At 41.2% G+C, this 22844-nt stretch overlaps 1 protein-coding gene across 1 annotated transcript in view; it reads right to left on the bottom strand.

The window, feature by feature from the left end:
• Positions 1 to 22844, bottom strand: part of RELN (reelin) — a 509976-nt gene that overhangs the window by 229250 nt on the left and 257882 nt on the right. The window contains exons 7-8 of the mRNA XM_075558514.1: positions 15426 to 15522; positions 8625 to 8676 (exon numbers count right to left, since the gene is read on the bottom strand). Coding sequence (XP_075414629.1) covers positions 8625 to 8676; positions 15426 to 15522 — 149 coding nt within the window. The remainder of the gene's footprint in view (positions 1 to 8624; positions 8677 to 15425; positions 15523 to 22844) is intronic.

Here is a 22844-nt window from a genome sequence, read left to right on the forward strand (position 1 = left end):
TAGAAAAACTCAGTAGAAATGTATTTGCTACTTCACAATTTGCCTTCAAAAATTCTGCCCCAAACAAACCGTGGACCGTTATTTATCCAGATGACTGACACTTGGAGAGTTCTGCAAACTCCTGACTTTTACACTGGAGGCAGCCGTGCACGTTCTTCCAGCAACAACAACGACGTAGAACAAGAACTACATGGCCTTGGATTTTTAGTTCTTTCTGCTGACTCGTTCAGAAAAACACTAAGACGATTGGTTCTATTGGCCCCTGGCTTCGCAATCACCTACTCCAAGTTGAACAACATCTTGACAACAGGGCAAGCCCAGAAGTGTGAGGACTTCTGGTGTACAGCCCATGACATTTCCAGGGGAACTGGTTCAGTGTGTGTTTTCGTTTTCATGTTTGTCTTCTTCTAGCATAAAACCCTACAATTTTTAAGACTGTAAGTTTCTGGGCATATTGCATTGCAACATGTCTGGTCTATATTCACTAGTTCCATTAATTTGTAAGTTTTAGGAATTAAAAAGGGTAGTCAAGTTTGTTCTCTAGTAGTGAGCTAGCTTCTAACCTGATACTCTTGAGAGCAAACTGTTTTTATAACAATTATTATCTTCCTCTACCTCAAATAGCCACAGAGTACTTCGGTAGCAGACTTCAAAGGACTGTAAGGGAAATACAATCCTTTATTAAGGGAAGAGGAGGCTTTGTCTCCAGGTTATGGGCTTCAGCAATGCTCAGAGCATGGGTAAAATCAGTGCACGAAGCAGGGATTGTTGCTCCTGCCTGAGCAGTGTCTCACCCAGCCCCCACTAGGAGTGTTCGTAGCTGTTGTCCCTCATGACTGAGCATGCTTACACATCCTATCACACATGACTCAGGAAATGCAGGCTCCATTCACCTTCCCCGTGCCCAATGACTAGATCCAAAATCATTGATCATCCCAAACAAGTATTTGGCTATGGAAACCAACAGTTTGTGCCTACCACCCTGTGTGCTGCCCATCAAAAGTCCCCGTAGACGGCCTTTGGTGTCTGTTTAATAGGGGTGTTTCCCACACAGCGAGCTGGACTTATAAAAATAACTATTTATAAGGAAGCAAAATTTCCACTTCAGATAGCTATTCACACCGATACTAAGGGTTAAGAGAGGTCAACTAAAGCACAACAATAAAAATCTTCAACAATATTCTGTACTTACTTTAAAAAGACAAAAGGAAAACCAAAAACCTCTTTAAACTTGAAAGGCTTCTTTCATCAAGGAGAGAAAAAGAGCCAGGTTTTAACTGCAACTCTTCTCCCCCTACTGTTAATGTTTGCTCGTTTTTAAAGAGAAGCCAATGGTAACGATTTGCTGGGATGAACTTTATTATTAAACAGGCTATTGGCTGTGCCAAGCTTTCTTTCTGGAGAAATTCGAGAGGATGTGATTTATGGTGCTTACTAGCTGGTTCCTCAGTCACTTCCCTGGCTGAAATGTTCAAACCTCACGGGTGACTTCTTTCAGTTTATGACAGATGGACAATGACCACAGGACATAAACCGAACAGCTGTCCGCCTCCCCTTTTGTACTCTTCTTCCCTCTGGTCCTGTCCCCGTTTCCTCTGTTAAAAATACCGGTATATCTTCATGTTCACTGCCATTGCTCTCAAAGGGAAGTAAGGATTGATTCTCTTCCAATTTATAGAAGGTCCAGGCCACCTTCTCACCATTTCCAGATACCCACCTTTTTGCCAGTTTCCTGGCAAGCCCAGAGTATAAACTTCCACCAGTGCCGATGTGAGAGGGGCACAGGCAGAGAAATGCAAAAGGCCAGGTTTTGCCAGCTCCCTTGCTGGGCAGTCCTCCTTTCCCCAAAGCTGAGCCACATAACCCACGCACGCCTGAGTGCTCCTCCTGGCCCATTTTCTTGGAAGATGAGTCTGTACTTTAGGCAGCAGGTTTTAAGCCTCTCTTTCACTTCCCACACTGGATGCTGACTGAGCTGCCATCTTGGGACCTAGTTCTTTTAACAACCTCTGCCCAGTTCTCCCTGCAGGGAGCCACCTCCCCACCCCCACCCCATCATTGCTATGCTGATGCTATGGGTGGTACCACCCATTCTCCCTCAGTCTCCTCCCAAAGGATGAAGTCCTGCCTCTGGCCTTCCTCCCCTCTTTCCAACAAGCTGCACTCTCCCATTGCTCTGCATTCAGGGCACTGCAGTCTGCACCCTCCACTAGCAATCGCAGACTCCTGCTTAACTGGTTTCTTCTCCTACAAGGACGCTTTTCATCTACTGGACAGGAAGCTCCTTGAAGGCAGGGCAGTACCTTCCTCACAGTGCATGTAGTATCATTAAATATCTATTGTGCATTTTCCTCTTACAGAAGCGTTCTGGAGCAAGAATCCTTGATTAATGGATAAGAAGGGGGGCATTGTTGGCTCAGATGAAATTCAAACATTCCCCATGGGTTTCATGCAGCATAAAATTCTATACCCTCTTGCCTCAGTAGTCAAGAATGTATACAGCACCTTAATCTGAAACAAAAACAAGCTCCCTTTCTATCCTATTGGTTTAACTCAATACAGTTAGCTGAAAGGACCCAAATCCTGCCCTCCATTCTAAGAGGGAAACTTGGCTATTCTTTGGCCCTCAAGGAGTATTGAAGCTGTAAAGGGTGAAAGCAGAAAGGCCAGTCTGTGAATCAAAGCAGAACAAGGTGGGTCATCAATATAGAGAGGACGTGAGTGCTCAGGGAGAGGGAGCTGTGGCAGCAGGAGTTTTCACGGAGGAGTGGTGTTTGGCCTCTGTCAATGATCGACTTCTGTTCAATCTGCAGTTCTTGGTTTCAGTCCTCTACCAGAACAGCCCTCAGTAAATATTTGAGGAATGGATCTGTGCATATATTTAGGAATGAATCACTGATCTTTTTAAGTCTCATCAAAGTGAATGACAACCTATTGAAAATTTTAGAGAAAGAGTATAGTACTGACTTTCAGATTTTTAAAAATTAGATAATCTTTTATTTAATTATAAGTCTTAATAAGCCAAAACCACATGTAATTAATCTAAACATTTTTTAGAACCTTCTGCTTTAGTAGCATTTTCAGTATTAAAGAATATTCTCCTGTTACTTAAACTAGGATTTAAGAATTTAGGGCAAAGGAAATTTAAGATATACATGAAGCTCACCTAAAAATAGATCTTTTAAAAATTCTAGTCTTTGAAAATGCATACTAGCTAAATAGAAATAGATTAACTCCAGAAAGAGGTGAAATAATCTGAAATCTACTCTTACCCATCTTTATTTACATAAATAAATTCTAAAGAATCCTCATTCATATTCCTAAACAAATCAGTACTATTAATTGAGTGATTAAACTTAGATAATTTAGAAATACTTCATATTACCAATATTTTAGTTTCTTTTGTTAATAAAGATTTCTGAAGATCTGAAAGGCAATTCTTAAATAAATCTTGTGCAAATATATTTCAAATCTAAGAGTCTTAAGCTCAAATAAAACATGTATGTAACTTTAGAAAGCATATACCGTATATACTCGAATATAAGCCGACCCGAGTATAAGCCGAGGTATCTGATTATTACCTGGGAAACCAGAAGAACGGATTGACTCGAGTATAAGCCTAGGGTGGGAAATGCAGGATGTGAATTAACACAGAGACCAGAGGGGAGAGATGGAGCGCAGCCACAGACACATCCTTACCAGTTCAGCTGCCTGCGTAAGTGAATCACTACAGGCGCTTCTGCGAATTGGAGCCATCCACGTCATAGGACGGCTCTGATTGGTTAGATGTGAGTAAACAAACATTCAAAGCCTTGCAGTGTCAGCGGGGCTTTGAATGAACAGTGGAGAAACAGCAATCACCTGTGAGATGTTGCACCTCGCTGGGGTACCACTGACCCATGTATGAGCCGAACCCCAGTTTATACATGAGTTTACCACTGACCCGTGTATAAGCTGAACCCCAGTTTCTCAGCACATTTTTTGTGCTGAAAAACTCAGCTTATACACGAGTATATACGGTAATTTAAACTAAGTTTACTATTAAACCTTTCTAAACTCCTGCATTTGATTGGTGTCTGCTTTGAGCTCAAGCCACCAGAGATTTTATTAGTCCCTTGCTTCTAGACACTCCTGTTTTCACGATTTCATAATACATCTTCCAAGGTCCAACTCACCAGGTAGACTGACTCTTGGGGAAAAAAAGGGAATGTAAGTTAGAAATAGATTCCATTGAGAATTCACGGAGGAAATGCGCCATGATTCACACCAAGGAGCAGGAAACGCAATTTCTACTCCCCCAGAACTTTCTGTGGTGACAGAGTTGAGCGGGAGCATACGTATCTCGGGTGAATCGGGTTCTGAGTAATTAAGATGTTTCTGCATTAAGCTCAAGGGGAAATCTAGCTGTTTTCCTTATGTGGAACGAAAGATAATATCAATTACAAGTGACATCTTGTTCAATGTATCTATTTAAGGGGGGGGGGGAAGCAAATTTCTTTTACAAAGCAATCTTCCTATCCATCAATGAGATTTATCTCCAGCTTTTAAAGTGTTTCAATTTTTGTTATTCAAAATACATATGCCAAATGAGTAACTCATTTTTCTCAGATATTCTGTAGCAAGTTATAGTTCCTAAGAGAATAATTCAGAACTAAGGCTATTTTTATACATTAATCTATAAGTATATTTGTGATTGAATTACTTCTCTGTCACAAGATGGTAAAAATAAAAAAGTCAAAAGGATTGCACATACACAAATCCCTCAATCTTTAGTATATCAAAAACCAAACTTTTCTTTCAGGTAATACATCTCTAAATTATGAGCAAATAATTCATATGGTTAACCTATTACTAGTTCAATAATTACATTCTTCAATAAAAACTTTGGCATATATACATTTTTCTACTTGTTTAACTAAAAGCATAGTTTATTTGTGATTCTCAGATTTCTTCTGGGCCCTCTTTTCCACTGATTAGGTCCTCAGGATCCTCAGATCCCAGTTTCTAGGCAGGAAATGTCGACCTGATCACTCTGAACTGCTTAGTTACATAATACTTTGATGTTTCTGTAATGGTTGCTTGTCACTGAACCAAGAAATACTTATGAACATCTACTTCTTGTCTCTTGGCAATTGCTGAGGATATTAAAAAGGACAAACAGATTTACTGCTCAAACCAAACGATTTGTTCTTCAGGGTGCGTGCGTTCTGTTTGTTTGTTCGTTCAACGCTAACCTGTCTCACGTGTATGCCACAGAAGCATCCAAGCCACGTTCACGTTTGCTTTCCTCCCTGTACAGTCACTGAGCCCACTGTTTGGGTCTGATGGGTAAGAAATCTGGAGGATTTTGTAGGCTATAACCCTTCTCTCGCTTTAATTTTAAAGTTTAACTTTCTTTTTATTTTTGTCTTACTTGTTTGTATGTATATGTATTTATTTAATTTTCCCCTTTTGTTTGTGGAATGTAATACATTCAAATAAGAACACGTTTGCTGTCATTGCATAAACCACCTCATCGAATTGGCAAAGTATCCCATTGAACGCCGTGTTTGCGCGTGTGCGCGCCCGTTTCTTCCCTTGCATTCTCCTCCCTCCCACTCCCCTTCTTGTCGTCCTCCTCCTCCCCCACTCCATCCTGGCCTCCTTAAAGTCTTTTGTATGAAAAACATGATTATATTAAATTTTTCCTTTATAATCATGGTGTCATGAAGTATTTATCTATGAGATTGACTAACTTTGCTAAGCATAATGTTCTCGAATGGTCCAGGTCTTGAGGGTGTTTGACAGGTTCATCATTGTTTTCTACAGGATGCATACGATTCCACTCTGTGAATGTACCAGGGTTTGTTCATCCAGGAACGTATGACCTACCTTATGCTTTGACTAATGAGTCCTATTAAGTTGAAGAGAGAGTTGGGCTAAATCGAGCAAACATCTATGTGGTTCATTCTTGATGAGTGAGCCAAGGCAGATCTTTATCAAGGAAGAAATGAGTCTCCTCTAAGCCAACTGCCCAGTTCGTCTGACTTAAGAGTTTCGTTGCTTTTCTTTATTGCTCAAGAAAGACAGAAGTCCTTTGGCAGACTTCTATTCCCTATGAAGTAAATGAAACCCGCCCCCATCCGACATAGATGAGCTCTCTAGATGGATATAATTTCAGGTCACAAGTGTTGAAAGCCACCCAGTCAGCGCCTCTGCTCCAGTCAGGTACTCAATGACTCTCCCTGATCTTGCTGGTATTCACTCTGTCTCTTCACCTGGGAAACTTTTCTCAGTCCTTTCCATTAACCTGTGGGTGCCTTTCAGAGATTACTCTCTCTTAAAAAGTCTCCCTGATGTGATTGACTGCTGGACCGAGCCAGGTCCTACTGCCAGGAGGATCTGCACACATCCCCACCTCAGTTTACAATGATCAGACCACGTTCCAAAGGTTTCACGTTCCCACATGTTTCCATCACCTTCTTCTATACCAGGAGGTGCTGAAATAACTGTTTTCTTGATTTTTTTTGGTCTTAATATAGTTGTTAAGCTTAACAATGCTGGATACACAGTATATATTCAGTGGGGCTTTGTTAAGCAAAGGACAGCTACAGGGCTCTAGCAGGGTAGCCTTTTGACCCCGCCCTGCCTGATACATTAGTGAGTTTAGAAGTGTCTGTGAGATGGTGGTTTGCAAGGGCATTATCTCAGAATATTCTTCCTATCCCAGAGGAAATCTAAAGGAAACCGGTAAATGGCCCTAAGGCCACAACCATAAATTCTCCAAGTGGAATCTGACGAATCAAGTGAGGATTGTAGCAGATCGATACACCACCACAGAAATGGATGAGATCTTTCATTCGGGTGGAAAAATGAAACCTTCTAAGCATATCATGGGATAGTTTTCAAGATGATTTAGCTATTGATAATATGATAAATGTTAGGTTCTAGAACTGCCTTTTCAGAGTGCATAAAAATTCATTTTAGCATAAAATCCATTTGCTCAAGATGCCCTATATACATATGTATGTGTGTACACAAACATGTGCATATAAACATCAACGTTTATGTATTTCAGGAAGAACTAGGAGGGCACTGCACAGTGGAGTTTATTTGCGACAGCTCTGGTAATGATGGCCGTTTCTGGATATTGAGCTCTCAGCACTGTTTTGGACAGCATCTGTCATGTGGTTGAAAATGTTTACAAGAGCAATATGGAAATATCATGAAGAAGAGACATCTCTCCAAATGTGGTTTATGTGTCCATAATTATGAGCATAACTCGCCAATGAAACCATAAAGGATGATGGAATCCTCGAAAAACTTCTCATGTAAATCTGAGTCATGATGCTGTGCAATGAACATGTAGCACCCTGAAGGACTTTCTAAGGAGTGACATTAAATCTGACAGACTAACCACTATCTAATCACTAACCAATAATGAGTTTGGTTTCTGAGTTTATTAATATAAGTTTAGAGAATTCCATAATACACACACCCAAAAATGTTGACCTGCCCACATACAGTTTTTATAATATATTCTTAATAAAATTTTTTACTTGACCACACATGCAATGGCTACTTAGATAAAGTTGCTATTTCCGTATCTGGTTGTTGTGTGGCTTCAACAGTTCATAATGCGTACACCTAACTGTGACATCTCTAGAGTTGTGTGCACGCTCCACGGAGCCTTCATGCCGTCCATATGAAAGGAATGAAGCTGCTCCAAGCACTATCCCCGTGAAACACAGCCAACCTGGAACGGCCTCCCCACTGTATTCTGTTCCTCACACAAGGAAGCAGCTAATGGTTTGCTTCGGACATTCTTCTTCGGTCTCAACAAATTTTACTCTCAAAATTCAATATCTAAATCCTCCAATGAAATCTCTAAGTAACAATCTCAATTTTTTCACTCTTTTGTTTCATTCCAGAGTGATGACATATTATTATTTCACTTTTGATGATAAAATTGCTAATTAAGAAGGAGATTTCTAAAAGTACATTTAAATGATAAATGTAAGATAAAACCAAAAAATAAGTCAATCAACAGTGACAAAAAGGATAGGGCTTGAAGGAAATTCTCTTCGGTGCCATCAACCGTACTGGGCTCCCAGCAGTGGGAACGCAGACTTGCAATCGAATGCTGGCTCCTGAGGGAAACTGCCTTTGCTAATGGTGACGCTCACAGACAAGGACAGTGGGGGCTGGAGGGTGACACCCAGGAGCACAGCTGCCAGGGTGCCAACAGCTCTATGTCACAGCAAGAGGCCATGAGGAAGTTCTCCAGGTTATGGGAGCAGGATTAACAAAGTCAGGACCCCATCTAGAAGACAGGATCTGTTTCCTTGCAGCATTCCCCTTGAAAACGCGTGTGAGCTGTAATATGAGCAAAACAAACCAGAAAGGCCATCCTGCTGCAGCATAGTCAAAATCCACGTGTAAGTCATTTTATGAGACGGCGGGCTACAGATAGCATTCTTCGTACCATGTAACGGAGAAAGAACACAATGTGTCATTTTTTAACAACCCAGTTTCCTTTAAAGTGTTTTAAGTAACTCAACTAGTCTCACTGCATCCCTGGTTGTACACTATGATTAAAACAAATATTTCCAACTAAAACTATTGCAATTGCTAGAAACACTTACCAATGGAAAACTGGAGGACCGAGGCTGTAGTTGTATTAAGGACGGTGGTAATCTAGAAAAAATATACAAAGGTGAGTTACAAAAGAAGGAAAAGAAATTGGAGTAAGTTTGGGGGGAGGGCAATGGAAGGCAGCACAAGGAGGGAAGACAAAGATCTAGTGGCAGAAGCTGTATGTCCACATTTGTTTATTTTTATCAGTGCCTGAACACATACATGTTACCCTGTGGGCAACCGAGCTGTGAGATTCCAGCTTCCGCTCTAACAGTAAATTTATCATGGCTCTTTCAATAGTGTCATCTACCGACAACCTTTCAAGAGATTGACCAGTAACAACTTCACACACCCACCTGACCCTCTCCACCCTGTGATTAAAAAAAAAAACACCATAAAAAAGTCACTAAACAAAAGTTGGAAGACAAGGATAAAAGGAGGCGAAAAAAGCTATTGTGAAAATGAAAATAGACTTATGATACCTGAAAAGGGTGCATTTGTTTAAGGCTGTGGACCAGCGCGGTCCTGCTTACACAGCTCCGCGTACACTGAAACCAATGAGCCGCGCGAGACTCACCTCCCAACAAGACTGCTACCAAAAAGTAAACAGAAGCAAGGACCTCAAAGACATCCTTCCAAGACATCAAAACGAACCAAGAAACAATCTGTTTCCCTTTGTTTCATGGAGAATCATGAAACGTTTTCTTAGGCATTTTCCCCTCTTCTAAAGAGGAACGGCCTTTTATCTCTTTAACTGACTTATTTTATGGAAGAGTGACTTTGACCCATTCCAGCTCAAACAAAATGAGAGTTAAGGTTTTCATCTTAAAGGAATCTGTTGCTGGGTTCCAGAACCCCTTCCCCCCCCGTGCCTCCCGTGACTTCCACCCCATCAAATGGAAAGTTGGTGTCACGTTTGCAGCGGCAGACACAATAGGCTCTCTTCCAGTCGCTTCCTACAGGTCTCAAAAATATCCTTCGTTATCCCTATACTTTGTCAGCTCCCATGAGCTAAGTCCACAAATGAAGACGAGTCAGGTGATAGCAGATCAGGTCGCACAATTGGTCAAGGGAACTGGCTGGCAAACTCATGAGCAGGGTACTTGCTTCGAAGGATTCAGTTGAGACACGAATCTCAAGCGTGGTGCGGGCCTCCCTTCTTGCCCACTGCTGTGCATGCTTCAACTCTCCTGAGGGGCTGCGATCCGTATCCTGGTGGTACCTGTGTGGTCAAGTCCACAGCTGTGCGCTTCACCAGCAAACTGCACGAGGCAGGAAATAGGCTCCACATTACATGTGCTAACTGACGGTGACCGTATGCTTGGATTAACCATTGATTCTAAATGCTTTCTTCATCAGGGAGGCTAAGGGGCAAGGGAATGACTGGCTTTCGTTTCTTCTCCTTTTCCTATTGAGTTCATTAGTGAATTTGTCAATAATTAGGGAAAAAAACTGAAGAGTAAAGAAAATAACAAGAAGCATCTCCTATACAGCCCTCTGGATCTATCTTTACATTTGGGGGTTGTAAATTATTTATTGCTCGTCAGCTCAAAGATGTAATTTCAAACTGCGAAGTGAAGTCATTTGGTGGGAAATTCTAAAGCATGAAGGCACACTCACAGGGCTTTGGATAAAGTTTTAATACCACCATGAAAGTCTGATCATTTTTCTACCAAAGTTCCCATTGCTGTCACACTGATTGGGACTAAGAGTGGCCCCTATCAGTGTTCTTAAACCCCCAATAGTTGCCAAACCACAGAGCCCGAGCCCGAGAACTGGGTGGATGTGAGAAAGCTTCCGTGGGCTGAGCGGGCGGACAGGAGAACGCACCGTCTTCTGCATCACGCCCCCGCCATTCTGCACCTCTGCCCAGCACACACCGATTTTAAAGACCAGCTTGATCCTCCTTTAGCCTAAGTTCACCTTTCTAACTTGACGCATCTGCAAATATGTGAGAATAATCCAGAGTAACAACCAACTCCATTTTAAGTTCGCAGCACAAGTTCTCTTAAAGGAGTGGTTTGATCATCTCGTCTTCATTTTACACTCACAAAGGAGCTCAGGGTCCCCGGCTGAGAGAGACACTGCCTCTCACTGATTTTGTTTTTTATTGAAATGAAATAGCTGCCTGACTAAATCTCAAGACAGGGAAATGGCCCATTGGGCCTCTTAACAGGCAGAGTTAACAAGGGGCTGTGTGCTGGGTTGCTAAGCACAAGGTCTGCAGTTCCAGCCCACCAGCAGCTCCAGCGGCCACCCTACTCTGCCCTGTGAGGTCACTGTGAGTCAGCATTGCGTCAGTGGCAGGGAGAAGGGGTTGAGCATTAGCCTACCAAGGTCTTTTGTTTTAGATATTCAGAAAATTACACTTATGAAGGTTTTTCTGTTTGTTTTCCCAGAGTGGAGTTCTGATAACTCATTACTTTCTATCAGATCTCACTGGAAAGCGTTTTTGCTGGACTGTGTTGAAGTTGTACAAATCTGTGAACTTGAATGAAAATAATTGTATATAAACTGACGATTGAGCCCTTCACCCCTCATTCAACTGATGGCTTCTGTAAACACAGCTTGGCACAGTATATGTCTTAGCTTCCACAGCATAAAGATGGCATGGCATTATTGAAACTTGGAAAAGATGCTAATGAGTAAAAGCGGATTTCAGCTCTGCTGTTTCCATTTTGTGGCCGTCCGCTCTGTAACATAAACTCATCTTAGGGAAGAACGTGATAGGAATGTAAATCTGCACGGGTGTTCTTTTCCTAAAATGTTTTCAACATGTTCTTTTTCAGTTGAAATGCTAACATCACATCAATTATATAGTCAAAAACTGGTCTATTCAGCATCTCAAAGCCAATGTGAAATAAACTGAAATATATATAGTGAAGCAACAAGCTCCAATTTGATATGTGGATCCAAAAATTAGACACTTCCATTTTTATGCTATGGCCATTTGAACTTTGGCTTTTTATTTTTAGGTTAAAAATTGATTAATAGAAACCAAAAATTGATTAATATAAATAAACAAACAAAGAATTTGCTAAGCACTTCCACAAATAAAAATGAATTCTAAGCTCAATTAACTTCATTGAAAAACATTTTAATTTTGTTTTCAGGTTAATAGAAAATTAATTCACAGTCAGTACATTATTTAAAACATACTAGAAAACCTTTCTTTCTTTTTTGTCTACAAAGAAGAACATGATTTACTTTACATTTGCCTGTAGGAATATTGTAACACCATCTGAGACTTGAATTATGAGCACCTATTATTTTAATTTACATCCAATTAATTCTGTTTGTGTTCCTATTTCAACTAAAAACTTCAATTCATCAATGTTCTGATGCTCATACCTTTAATAAATTAAATGTATCTACTCCTATGAAAGGAGTATTCATGCAGCATAAAATAAGAACTGAACAAAAATTAATTGGCTTTCACATTTTGATAACAACATACTCTTTAATTGCCTATTTAGTATCCTCTGTACTATCTTCCCCCTTCCCTCTCCCCACCCCATACACGTTTTACTATGGAAACCAGTCTTTGACGATTGTAAAACTTAATCATTTTAAAACACAATGTGTGTCTTATAAGGGTGAAAAAGACTTGTAACTCAAAGTCCATCCTGTAGAAGCTGGGGAGAACAAAGGGGAAGGTCGAAAAGCAGAATAAAGCAAGAAATATTGCAAAAGGAGTATTAGGACAAAAGGATTGAGCCAGACTCCAACAATTGTTTTTATATGCTCTTTCAAGTATGTGAAATGAATGTCGTCTTCATGCCAGAAACACAAAGCAAGTACACAACAAAGGCTCATTAGCCACATGCTGATGGTAAGTGGTTTCCATTGCTACTAATTTAGAATGTTCCTGTTTCATTTTGCATATGACCCAAGAATTTATCATTGGTCAGCAAAAGATAATCAGTTTACACTAGAAGAGAGTAACCTGTTTCTGCACAATCTAGCTAAAACCAACGTGGTTTTGTTGTTAGTGTGATGCGTTCATTCACTTGTACTATTTCTTTAATCCACCAAAGTGCCTCAGTAATACGGAACTAAAGTTTAAAAATGATTTGAAACAAACATGGCATTTTTGGGGCTTGCAAGGATAAAATAAGGGCAAATTTAAGAACAAAGCACTGTATGAGGCTAAGTAAAAAGTATCATTTCAAAAGAATGTAGACCATTATTAAACAAACAAGCAGACAAAAATATCAAAATGTGAGTCACTGTTTTTCTATACATCTCTCACGGCAATGCTTCCGACTCTCTAACACACTGGGCTGTAATTCACGTGGTTGGCAGTTCGAAACCACCTGCAGGTCCTCAGGAGAAAGACCGGGCTTTCTCCTCCTCCCCAAAGAGTTAGAATCTCAGAAACCCTGAGGGGTCACTCTGAGTCCTCAATGATTCCACGGTAGTGAGAGAACTCTTCCCTGAGGAGGTAAACGCTCTTCAATTGACATCTGAGCTAAGCAGTTGTGGCATCTGCCTGGAACTCCACTCTGTTTCTTCTCACTGTCTTTTGCATTCGGGGGAAAAGAGACCCGAAGGAGCAACATCAGGCTTGTAGGGCAGTTGAGATAAGGTCAACCACAGAAAGCCTTCTAAGACAACCCTTGTGACCTTCAAAGAAGGAGTAGGTCCATTGCTGGGGTGGGCAAAACAATCCCTCAGCTCAACTTTTCTGACCTTTTTCTTAACAGTGCCGTTTTCCATTTTGTTAAAACTTTTTCCTAATAAGTCCTTGAGATTGTCTGTGTTCTTTGAGAAAAGGTATCAACATTATGCCTTTGGAATCCCCCAAAACAGATGCCTTAGTGTCTGAGATGATCTCTCTGTCTTGAACTTTACTGCCCCAGCTGATCCCCTAGAAAATGACCGTTTTGATGGGACCTACTTTTGAAGGTATCCAAAGGCAACTAAAATAAGCGTCTTACTGAAAGAATGTGTGTGCCATCATGACAAATGCACAGGTGTGCTGAAACAGACTTTGTTTAGACTGCACACAGGAATGCATGGACTGGAACGCTAGTAGAAATACTTTAGACTTATTCTCAACCCTGGATCCACCGGTTCTGCATTCATGGAATCAAACTAAGCACAGATTAAAAATATTCAAAGGGAGAAAAATACTATTAAGTGGTCAAAAAATCCCTCAAAGGCCGAGGGAACATAAAGTATTCTTTATGTGGTATTTACAGTGTATTAGGTGTAGGGTCCCAACGAGACAGATGTGATTAGGTGGCAGTGAGTTGATTTCAAGCATAGGGGAGGATGTGTGTAGGTCATATGCAAATACTATGCCATTTCATATAAGGAACTTGTGTGTCCACAAATACATGCATACACACACACACACACACACACACACACACACACATGCACAGGCACACACATTCTGTGGAGCAGTTCTACCTCACCAGGAGCTCTGCAAAAGGAAAGTGTAGCAGTTTGATTCCATGGGGATTTCTCACACTGGAAACCTTATGGAGGAGCCCTACTCTGTCCTACAGGATGGCTACGCCTGGATATCTACTGGGCAGTGATGGTTTTCCGTATTACAGCTATCTATTAAGAGGCTTCACAAAATTCACGGAAAAACACAATGAAAAGATCATGGAACTTTCCATTATTTTTCTGAACGCCCCTTGTTCTATTTATTTACACATCCATCCACTCTTCTACGTGAGTTCCAGATTCGCACAAGCAATTAAGCACTCAGCTACGAACTGCAAGGCCGGTAGTTTCAATTTATCCAGAGGTTCCTTGGAAGAAAAGCGGAGGATCTACTACTGAAAGACCACTGCCAGTAGTGACCTCTGGGCGCAGTTCTACTCTGAACCACACGGTCACATGCGCTGGAACTTAAAACTGATGCCCGCACAGAAACGTCATGCATAGCATGCTATCTAAAGATAGTGAGGTGCGGATTTAATGAGATTCACGGATGCGCACAGTTTCATTGCTATAATTTTTACCTTTGTTTAATATACATTTTTCCAATGGGGAAATTATTAAAGGGGTAGCAAATTTTCCACAAGGAAGACTAAGCATCTCAATTTTAGCTTTTCTTTCAGCAATTGATATGTGGCAGTATTAATCTTGAGCTTTGTGCTTGTGAAAAAGTACAACAATGTTTGCTTTCCCTCGTGGGACTGAGACTAATCACAAGAGTTTGCTGTTACCTTCATATGTGTACGGGGCCCTGGTGGCATAGTGGGCTACACAGTGTTGTGCTAACCACAAGGTGGACAGTTTGAACCCTCCAGCAACACCATGTAAGAAAAATGAGGCTGTTTGCCTGGGTACATTTTTAAAGTCTCAAAAACCCAAAGAGAAGTTCTAATCTGCCCTATAAGGTTGCTATTAGTCAGAATGGAGTTGCTGACAATGAGTTTAGGTTTTTGTTTTTTTATGCAATACACACTTCAAGTGTACACTGAAGTGGAATCAAGGAAGAGTCTAATAATTTCATATTAAATGTATCTGGCTTCTTAATAAGATGTCATTATTTTCATTCAAAGCATTTCTTTCTACGGTAAATATGTATGCAAGAAAACACGTACCATTTCAACGATCTATACAAGTAGAGCTTATTAACATTACTTATGTTCCTCGTGTTTTGGCAATGGAGGATACAATCATCTCTTCTAGTTTTGAGGTATTTGTATCAGAACTCACAGTATAAATTCATAATCTAATTGTACTTCAAAATTTGTCTGAACCGCATGAGAACATTACACTGTCTAACACAAACAAAGCCACAATCAGTAGGAATGCATTGGGAATGGTAAGCATATACTTACCAGTTCTCTTGGACCGTACGGCTCACAGAAGGTGACAGCATTGCCGTGCATGATGGCCCCACACTGGTCTCCAATCTCACAGTTGTTACACTCCACCCTATGGGAACACAGACCACATGCCCAGTTTGAGAGTGTAGTGTATAACACAGGTGGCTTCGTGCACAGCTAAGCGCAGAGATAATAGTAATCGTTACTCAGCACAAAACAGTAGCCAATGGTATTCAGTGCTGACACAGGACAGCAAAAAAAAGAAAGAAAAAGAAAAGACTTGAAGTCAGAAAGAGCTGAAGGCAGTTAAATACTATTCTTTCCCCACTTAATGGCTATGTTGGGTGAGTTACTTAGCAGCCTAAAGTTTCAATTTCCTGATCTGGAAAGTGAAGCTAGTAATATACCAATGCAAATCTCCTCTCTCATTTGGTGGATTAAATGAGACAGTGTATAAAAAAGACAAAATAACAGAGTAAGCACTGAATGGCAGATGCTCTCACTATCAATAATGACATGTAATATATACTGTGCCCAACGAAAGGTTTACAAATAGTCAAAAAAGCAAATTAATATTCATCCATATAAGGAACAAAAATAAAAAGCTAATTTTCAAATTGTAAACATTTTTCTTTTGAGTTATATTGAGTGTAAATGATTAGAAGCGCAATCTTCAAATAAACACATACCTTCTACTATGTTAACAATAACGGAATCAGATTTTATTTAGTCTGCAGGCTAACATACACATGATCATCAGTGCTAACAAACAACAATGCAAACAAAGTTTGGATGCTGGCTTATTACATTCACTTGGCTAATGAATTTATTAGTTGGCTTTACTATATTTCCACAAAATGAAGTAGTTAAGAAAAGTGGAGGCAAGCACCCCAAAAGGAAATTTATTCACGTCTTGATCTAGTGGAAGCTGGAGGTCTGCATGTCCTCGCCTTGACGCTGCGTAGTTACAGTAGCATGTACAATGCTCTGACTGGTGACATCTCCACCTGCAGTTATCACATACCTCACATGTCGAGAGAAAGATGTTGCCCCTGTCTGAACCTCACATCACACGAGAGCTCTCTTTCATGCAGAAAGAGCGTTTTCAAAGACTTTCACATTCCAGGGGCCAAACACTGTGGAAAGGGCACTCCATCCTCAGAGGTCACTGCATTGTGCCCTGTCAGCTGTGAGTTTCAGGGAGAGGGAGTTGGATCCCCCACTCTAGTACCACAAAGACAGAGGGTGCAAAGAGCTCAGGCAGTCCTTAAAGCCAGGAGACAGACACACAACCAGCAAACCTAAACACGGCCAGTGCATGCTGGTACTGCATCTGGGTACAGGATATGTGTTCTACATGGAAGAAACAACAGGCTTCATTTTAATATTTTAAGCTATCTTCTAATACAAAGAGATCAACAGTGTCAAGAACCTTTGACTTCTTTTTCTTTTGGGGAAAAAAAGAATACTGAAAAACCAAGAGCAGAATTTTTTATGTGAATTCTAAAATGTTAGTATCTTAAAACATTATTAGAAGATTTAGATTTTTGATTGATTGCTGTGAATCAAGATTCTGATAAAATGTCCTTGTCATGAGAGTAGGCAGAGCAGTAGCTTCATGAGGGCAACAAACACGTTTCTTACTCGGCATTTCACCCAGACAAGCTGAATCCATAAACAGAAGCATCACTAAAGTCTGACGGCTACAGGGCTTAGAGTAGTATTTGGCAACATAGTAAGTTAACTGTTATTATTTATTATGAGCATTTGCTATTCATTGCTCTGGGCTTCCACCTGCTTCAGAACCAGTATTGTTTTCCCCACAAGTACCTATTGCATGACCTTCTTGCTACTGGTTTTCTAAAGAGTACGTATAATGTTCCCCCTACGTACAAAGGAGTGGGGGTTGGGATAAAAGTGTAATAGCACAACAGTTATAACAAACTCTCACTTTAGTGACCAAAGATTATTTGGCCTCCAAGTCATGGTGAGATGACGAGAAAAACATCAACTTTAACAAGGAAAATCAAAAGGCCATTTAGACCTCACCATGCACATCTGCCACTTGCCTCTAGCTACTTTTGGCTAAAGGCATTATTAGAGCTGTCAAGTTTGAGGGCTGCTGGTTGAGTTCCCATAGCAAGCATTCCATCTCTAAGTACAGATCAGCAGTGCCCAAATCAACTGTATACCAGAAAATTAGTATCTATATGAATGGTGACGATGTGATCCCACAGAATGTGGACATTATGGAACAATATCATTAATATCCCATGCAAGTAAAACTCTGCTGTAGACAACTTAAAAACAGGCGGAAACAGCACATCATCAGGAAGCAGCCGACCATTCCAGCTGGATTCGGAAAAGGACATGCTCTGTGAGAAAGATCACTGCCAATGTCAGGTGGACCCTGACTGAAAGCAGAGAATGCCAGACAAAAGGTTTACTTGTGTTTCATTGAATATGGATATGTAAAGACATTCAACTCTGTGGACCACAACAAATTACGGATAACATTCTGAAGAATGGGAATTCCAGAAAACTTAATTGTGCCCATGCAGAACCCATACAAAGACCAAGAGGCAGTCATTTGAACCGATCAAAGGATGCTGGATGCTTTTGTTTTTAATCAAGAAAGTTGTGTTTTACTATACTTATTAAATCTGTAAACTGAGCTAATAATCTGAGAAGCTGGCCTAAATGAAGAAGTGGAGGAAGGCTTATGAACAGTCTTCATATACGGTGGGCTGACATAAGAACAAAGAAATGTGTCTTGGAGCAAGTAGGGTCAAAGTAGTCTTTGGGGACAAAACTGGAGAGTATTGACTGTACGTACTTTGAACATGTTGCCAGTAGATACGAGTCTTGGAGAAGGACATCAGGCTTGGTACAGAATGCCCCAAAGAGGAAGCCTGCCAACAAGACGGCTAAGACAGTGGCTGCAACAACGGGCTCAACCACGGCCTATGCCCGTGAGGATGGCGCAGCGCTGGACAGTGTTTCTGTTCAGTTGTTGCGAAATGTTACATCATATTTGACGTCTTTTTTTCTTTCTTTTAAAACAATCATTTTACTGGGGGCTCGTACAATTCTTATCACTATCCATACATACATCCATTGTGTCAAGTGCATATGTACATTTGTTGCCATCATTCTCAAAACATTTACCTTCCACTTGAGCCCTTAATATCAGCTGCTCGTTCCCTCTCTCCCAACTCCCCCTACTTCATGTACCCTTCATAATTAATAAATTGTTATTATTTTATCATATGTTACACTGTCCGATGTCTCCCTCTGCCCTCTTCTCTGCTGTCCATCCCCCAGGGAGAAGGCTATATGAAGATTCTTGTAATCAGTTCCCCCTTTTTATTCCATGTTCCCTCCACCCTCCAGACATCGGCACTCTCACCACTGGTCCTGAAGGAGTCATCTGTCCTGGATTCTTTGTGTTTCCAGTTGCTATCTGTACCAATGTACATCCCCTGTCTAGCCAGATTTGTAAGGTAGAATTAGGATCGTGATAGTAGGTGGGGGGGTAGGAAGCACTCAAAAACTAGAGGAAAATTATGTTTCATCGTTGCTACCCTGCACCCTGTCTGGCTCTCCTCCCCACAACCCTTCAGTAAGGGGTGTCCGGTTGGCTGCTGATGGGCTTTGAGTCTCCACTCTGCTTGATGTCTTTTAACAACAAGAACAAAACGACTATCTTCATGGGAGTTGATCATCAAGTCTTTTCACCTACTGGTGGGTTCAAAGCACAGATCTTTTAAGTTAGCACAGCAGTGGTTACGTATTGGCTCAATCAGACTATCTTTATGGATGGCCTACAGCCTGGCACAAGAGAACCACTGAATTAGTGATACATGCTTGCTGTGTTTTGAGGACCACTTCTATTATGTGGGAAAATAAAAGCTGGAAGAGTAATATCCCTAGGAAAAGGGAAACCAGACATGGTTCTTCTCACCCTCTGGCTCAGCGCCTCCTGCAGACCTTTCTCATCTTCATCATGCTGATAGCTCCAGAAATTTAAAGTAAAATGTATAAAGGCATTGGCATCATGTTGGAGAAACTTAAGAAATTCATAATTATTAGGCCTGGCCCACTGGGTTGCCACCTGGAGGTACAATGGCTTTACCAAGGCTTGATGGGACAAATTTATTAGCTTCCTGTCAAAGTCTCTTAGATGATTTTGGCTTGAAATTCTCACAGTCCGACAGGGTTTGTCAACATAATTTATTTTAATTTACCCTGAATGCTCATCTCTCTGGGTGGTCAAATTCAATCTTCCTTTAGAAACCAAATTCATTGTCATGAAGTAGATTCTGACTCATAGTGACTCTACAGGACAGAGCCAAACGGTCCCTGTGGATTTCCAAGACTGTGAATCTTTCCAGAAACAGAAAGCCCCATCTGACTCCTAGAGTGGGTGGTGGGTTCGAACTGTTGACCCAGTGCTGAGCTGCGCAATGACTAACCTGTTATGCCGCCAGCTCCCCTAATCTTTTAGCTGCCTGTAAAGTCACTTATTCCTTTATCATTCATTCATTAACGTAAAAATTTTACTGTGAATTAGGTGGAAGGTTACAGAATAGAGTTTCAGATTCATACTCAACAATTCACACTTTGGTTTCATTTCACTATTGTAATCCCCCAATGGATCGCATTACTTATCCACTTTCTCCTTGTTTTCTAGTTTCCCTCCCTCCTTAGTTCTTAACCTTTCAAACGTTGTCCTTGTGTAAACGTAGCCCTTCAGATCTCAAGTGCTTGCTTATTCTAAGGTGTGCATACTTCGCTAGTCTTCTTGTTCCCGTTAAGGAACGACTTGTTATTCGGCTGCACACTGAGCCGTGGAGGTGAGGTCCGTTCCCACTCGAAGGGTAACTCAGGGCCATTACCTCCAGGGTCTCTCCAGTTTTAAGCTGACCAGTAAGCCTGTGCTGTTGTGTAGTTTGTGTTTTGTTTCATATTTATCTCCCGCTCTATCCAGGATCTTCTAATGTGATCTCTTTCAGGGCAGTTAGTAGCAGCCGGGTATCACTCATTGATTCATGCTCGTACTTAAACTTGTGTTGAGGGCCGACAGGCACTGTGGTAAACTTTAGTTGTACAAAATCCAAACATACTGTCACTTTTCTCAAGAAGTTTGCATTGCGGGTCTAATGGCAGAGAAGGAAATGCACAATTACATTACAGTATATCAATAAACTGAGTTATTTATTCTCTTCCACTACTTGCCAGATACTCTAAAGCCCATTTAAATAGCTCAATTTCTTTGCAAGACAGTTAGCACCACACTTTCCTAAGAAAATTGAACTTCAAGAAGTTAAATACATTTCTCAATGTCACCCAACTTCTAAATTGACAAGGCTATAATGCAGACCTGTTCTTCTGAACGAAGTCTTGTATAGCAGATTTACCCAAAGCAATGCATGGCTCATCTCCTGACTACTTCCATGAATGTTTATTATGGATCTAAATGAGATAAAATCTCGACAACATCAATTTATTGCTCTATGGTGTCAACTTTGGTTTTCTCTTATAACACAGAGGCAGTGGGTATACTGCAGAGCAAGCGAACTTCCCGACCATCACGGTGAGAAAGGACTGTGCACGCCTCAAAGACGGGAAGTGGTCATGCTGCTTCAGTCTTGTTCTTTACAGCCCTGGGATAACCCAACCTGTCCATCAGGCGCGCCTCACGACGCCTCTTCTGACCTCTCCTTCCAGAGTTTCATCCTATCATTTATTCCCAATGCTCTTCACCCAAATGTTAACAATTCAGGTCTGTTTTGATTTTGCTGCACTGGCCGCATCTGAACTAGCTCAAAGCCTTGCTAGTTCCTTATAACAAAGAGTGTGCACCTGTTTTGAAGTTATCTAACTCAGATAGGAGAAGCCTGGGAAATTGTCCAAAGGATATTGTCCCAGAACTTGTCTTGAGTGAGCAATAGGAGCTACTCATGCAAAAAAGGTGAGAGTGTGATAGAAATCTTAGAAATCACAGACATCATTCTATAAAAACAGAACTTTGAGTGCAGGGGTTCAGTCTGGCAGAGTCCACACCAGAACACAGAGGAGACAGGCAAGACATGGGATGGGGCTGGGAGGTGAGCAGCGGGTCATAAAAGGCTTTGTGTGTATTTGGTAGGTGATAGAAAAGGTGCTGAAGAGCAGAGACGTTATTTTGAGGACAGCTCAACATATCCTCGTATGCATGCGAATGTCCAATATCCTCGTATGCACGCGAAAGTTCCACATTGACTGAGGAAGACGGAAAAAGAACAGACGCATATGAATTATGGTGCTGGACAAGAATACCAGGAGTACCACAGACTGCCAAAAGAATGAAAAAAAAATCTGTCTTGGATGAACTACAGTAAGAATGCTCCTTATAAGAGTAGACGGTGAGCCTTTGTCTCTCACATGTTGGGCATGTTATCAGGAGAGGCCAGACCCTGGAGAAGGACCTCCTGCTTGGTCAAGCCAAAGGGCAGCAAAAATGAGGAAGCCCCTTGATGACGCGGCTGCACAGTGGCTGCAGCCATGAGGGTGATCACAAGAACGATATGCAGACGGGGCCTCCTGGGCAGTGCGTCCCGCTGTCGGACACAGATAGGGTCGCTATGAGGCTGGCCAGACTTAAGAGCACCTAACAACAAATAACGAGATATTCTGCAAGCAATGCCCCAATTAATTCATATAAAACCCCACACTCCCATTTTTAATCCCGTTTTAGAGGAATCTAACATTGAGAGCAAAGAAATTAAATTACTGTCCAAGGTTACACAGTTAGTAAATAACAGAATTAGATACAAATTCTGTTTCCAAAGTCATGTTAAAATTCCAACTTTTAGAACAACTAATCCAACAAATGACAGATTGGGGATAGAAAAGATTGCAAGCTGTTGATGGGATCCAAGTACAATACAATAGGGGTGCAGATACTCTCAGCAGTGGTTCTCAACTTCCCTAATGCCTCGACCCTTTGATACAGTTCCTCATGTGGTGGTGACCCCCAACCATAACATTATTCTCATTGCCACTTCATCACTGTCATTTTGCTACTGCTATGACTCTCAGGCGACCCCTGTGAAAGGGTCATTCGACCCCCAAAGGGGTCACGACCCACAGGTTGAGAACCGCTGCTCTAGAAATGGTTTAATAGAAACACTATCATTTGAGCCACACGTGTAATAGTCAATTTTCTAGTAGCTACATTAAAAAATCAAAAGGAACAGGTGCAATGAAAATTCATGATGTATTTTATTTAACCCTATCAAGGTAGTTAGTTTATTGTGCCAACCTGGCAGATAAACACGTGGTATTAATTGAAGGGCAGAGAGATAAATGGCTCAGCGAGCCTCACCTTTCTTGTCTCTTCCTCTTTGATCATCGGATCAGTGTGTGGCTGCCTCGCTTGTTCTGTGC

This window comes from Tenrec ecaudatus, chromosome 9 (assembly GCF_050624435.1).
Source record: "Tenrec ecaudatus isolate mTenEca1 chromosome 9, mTenEca1.hap1, whole genome shotgun sequence".
Taxonomy (NCBI): Eukaryota; Metazoa; Chordata; class Mammalia; order Afrosoricida; family Tenrecidae; genus Tenrec; species Tenrec ecaudatus.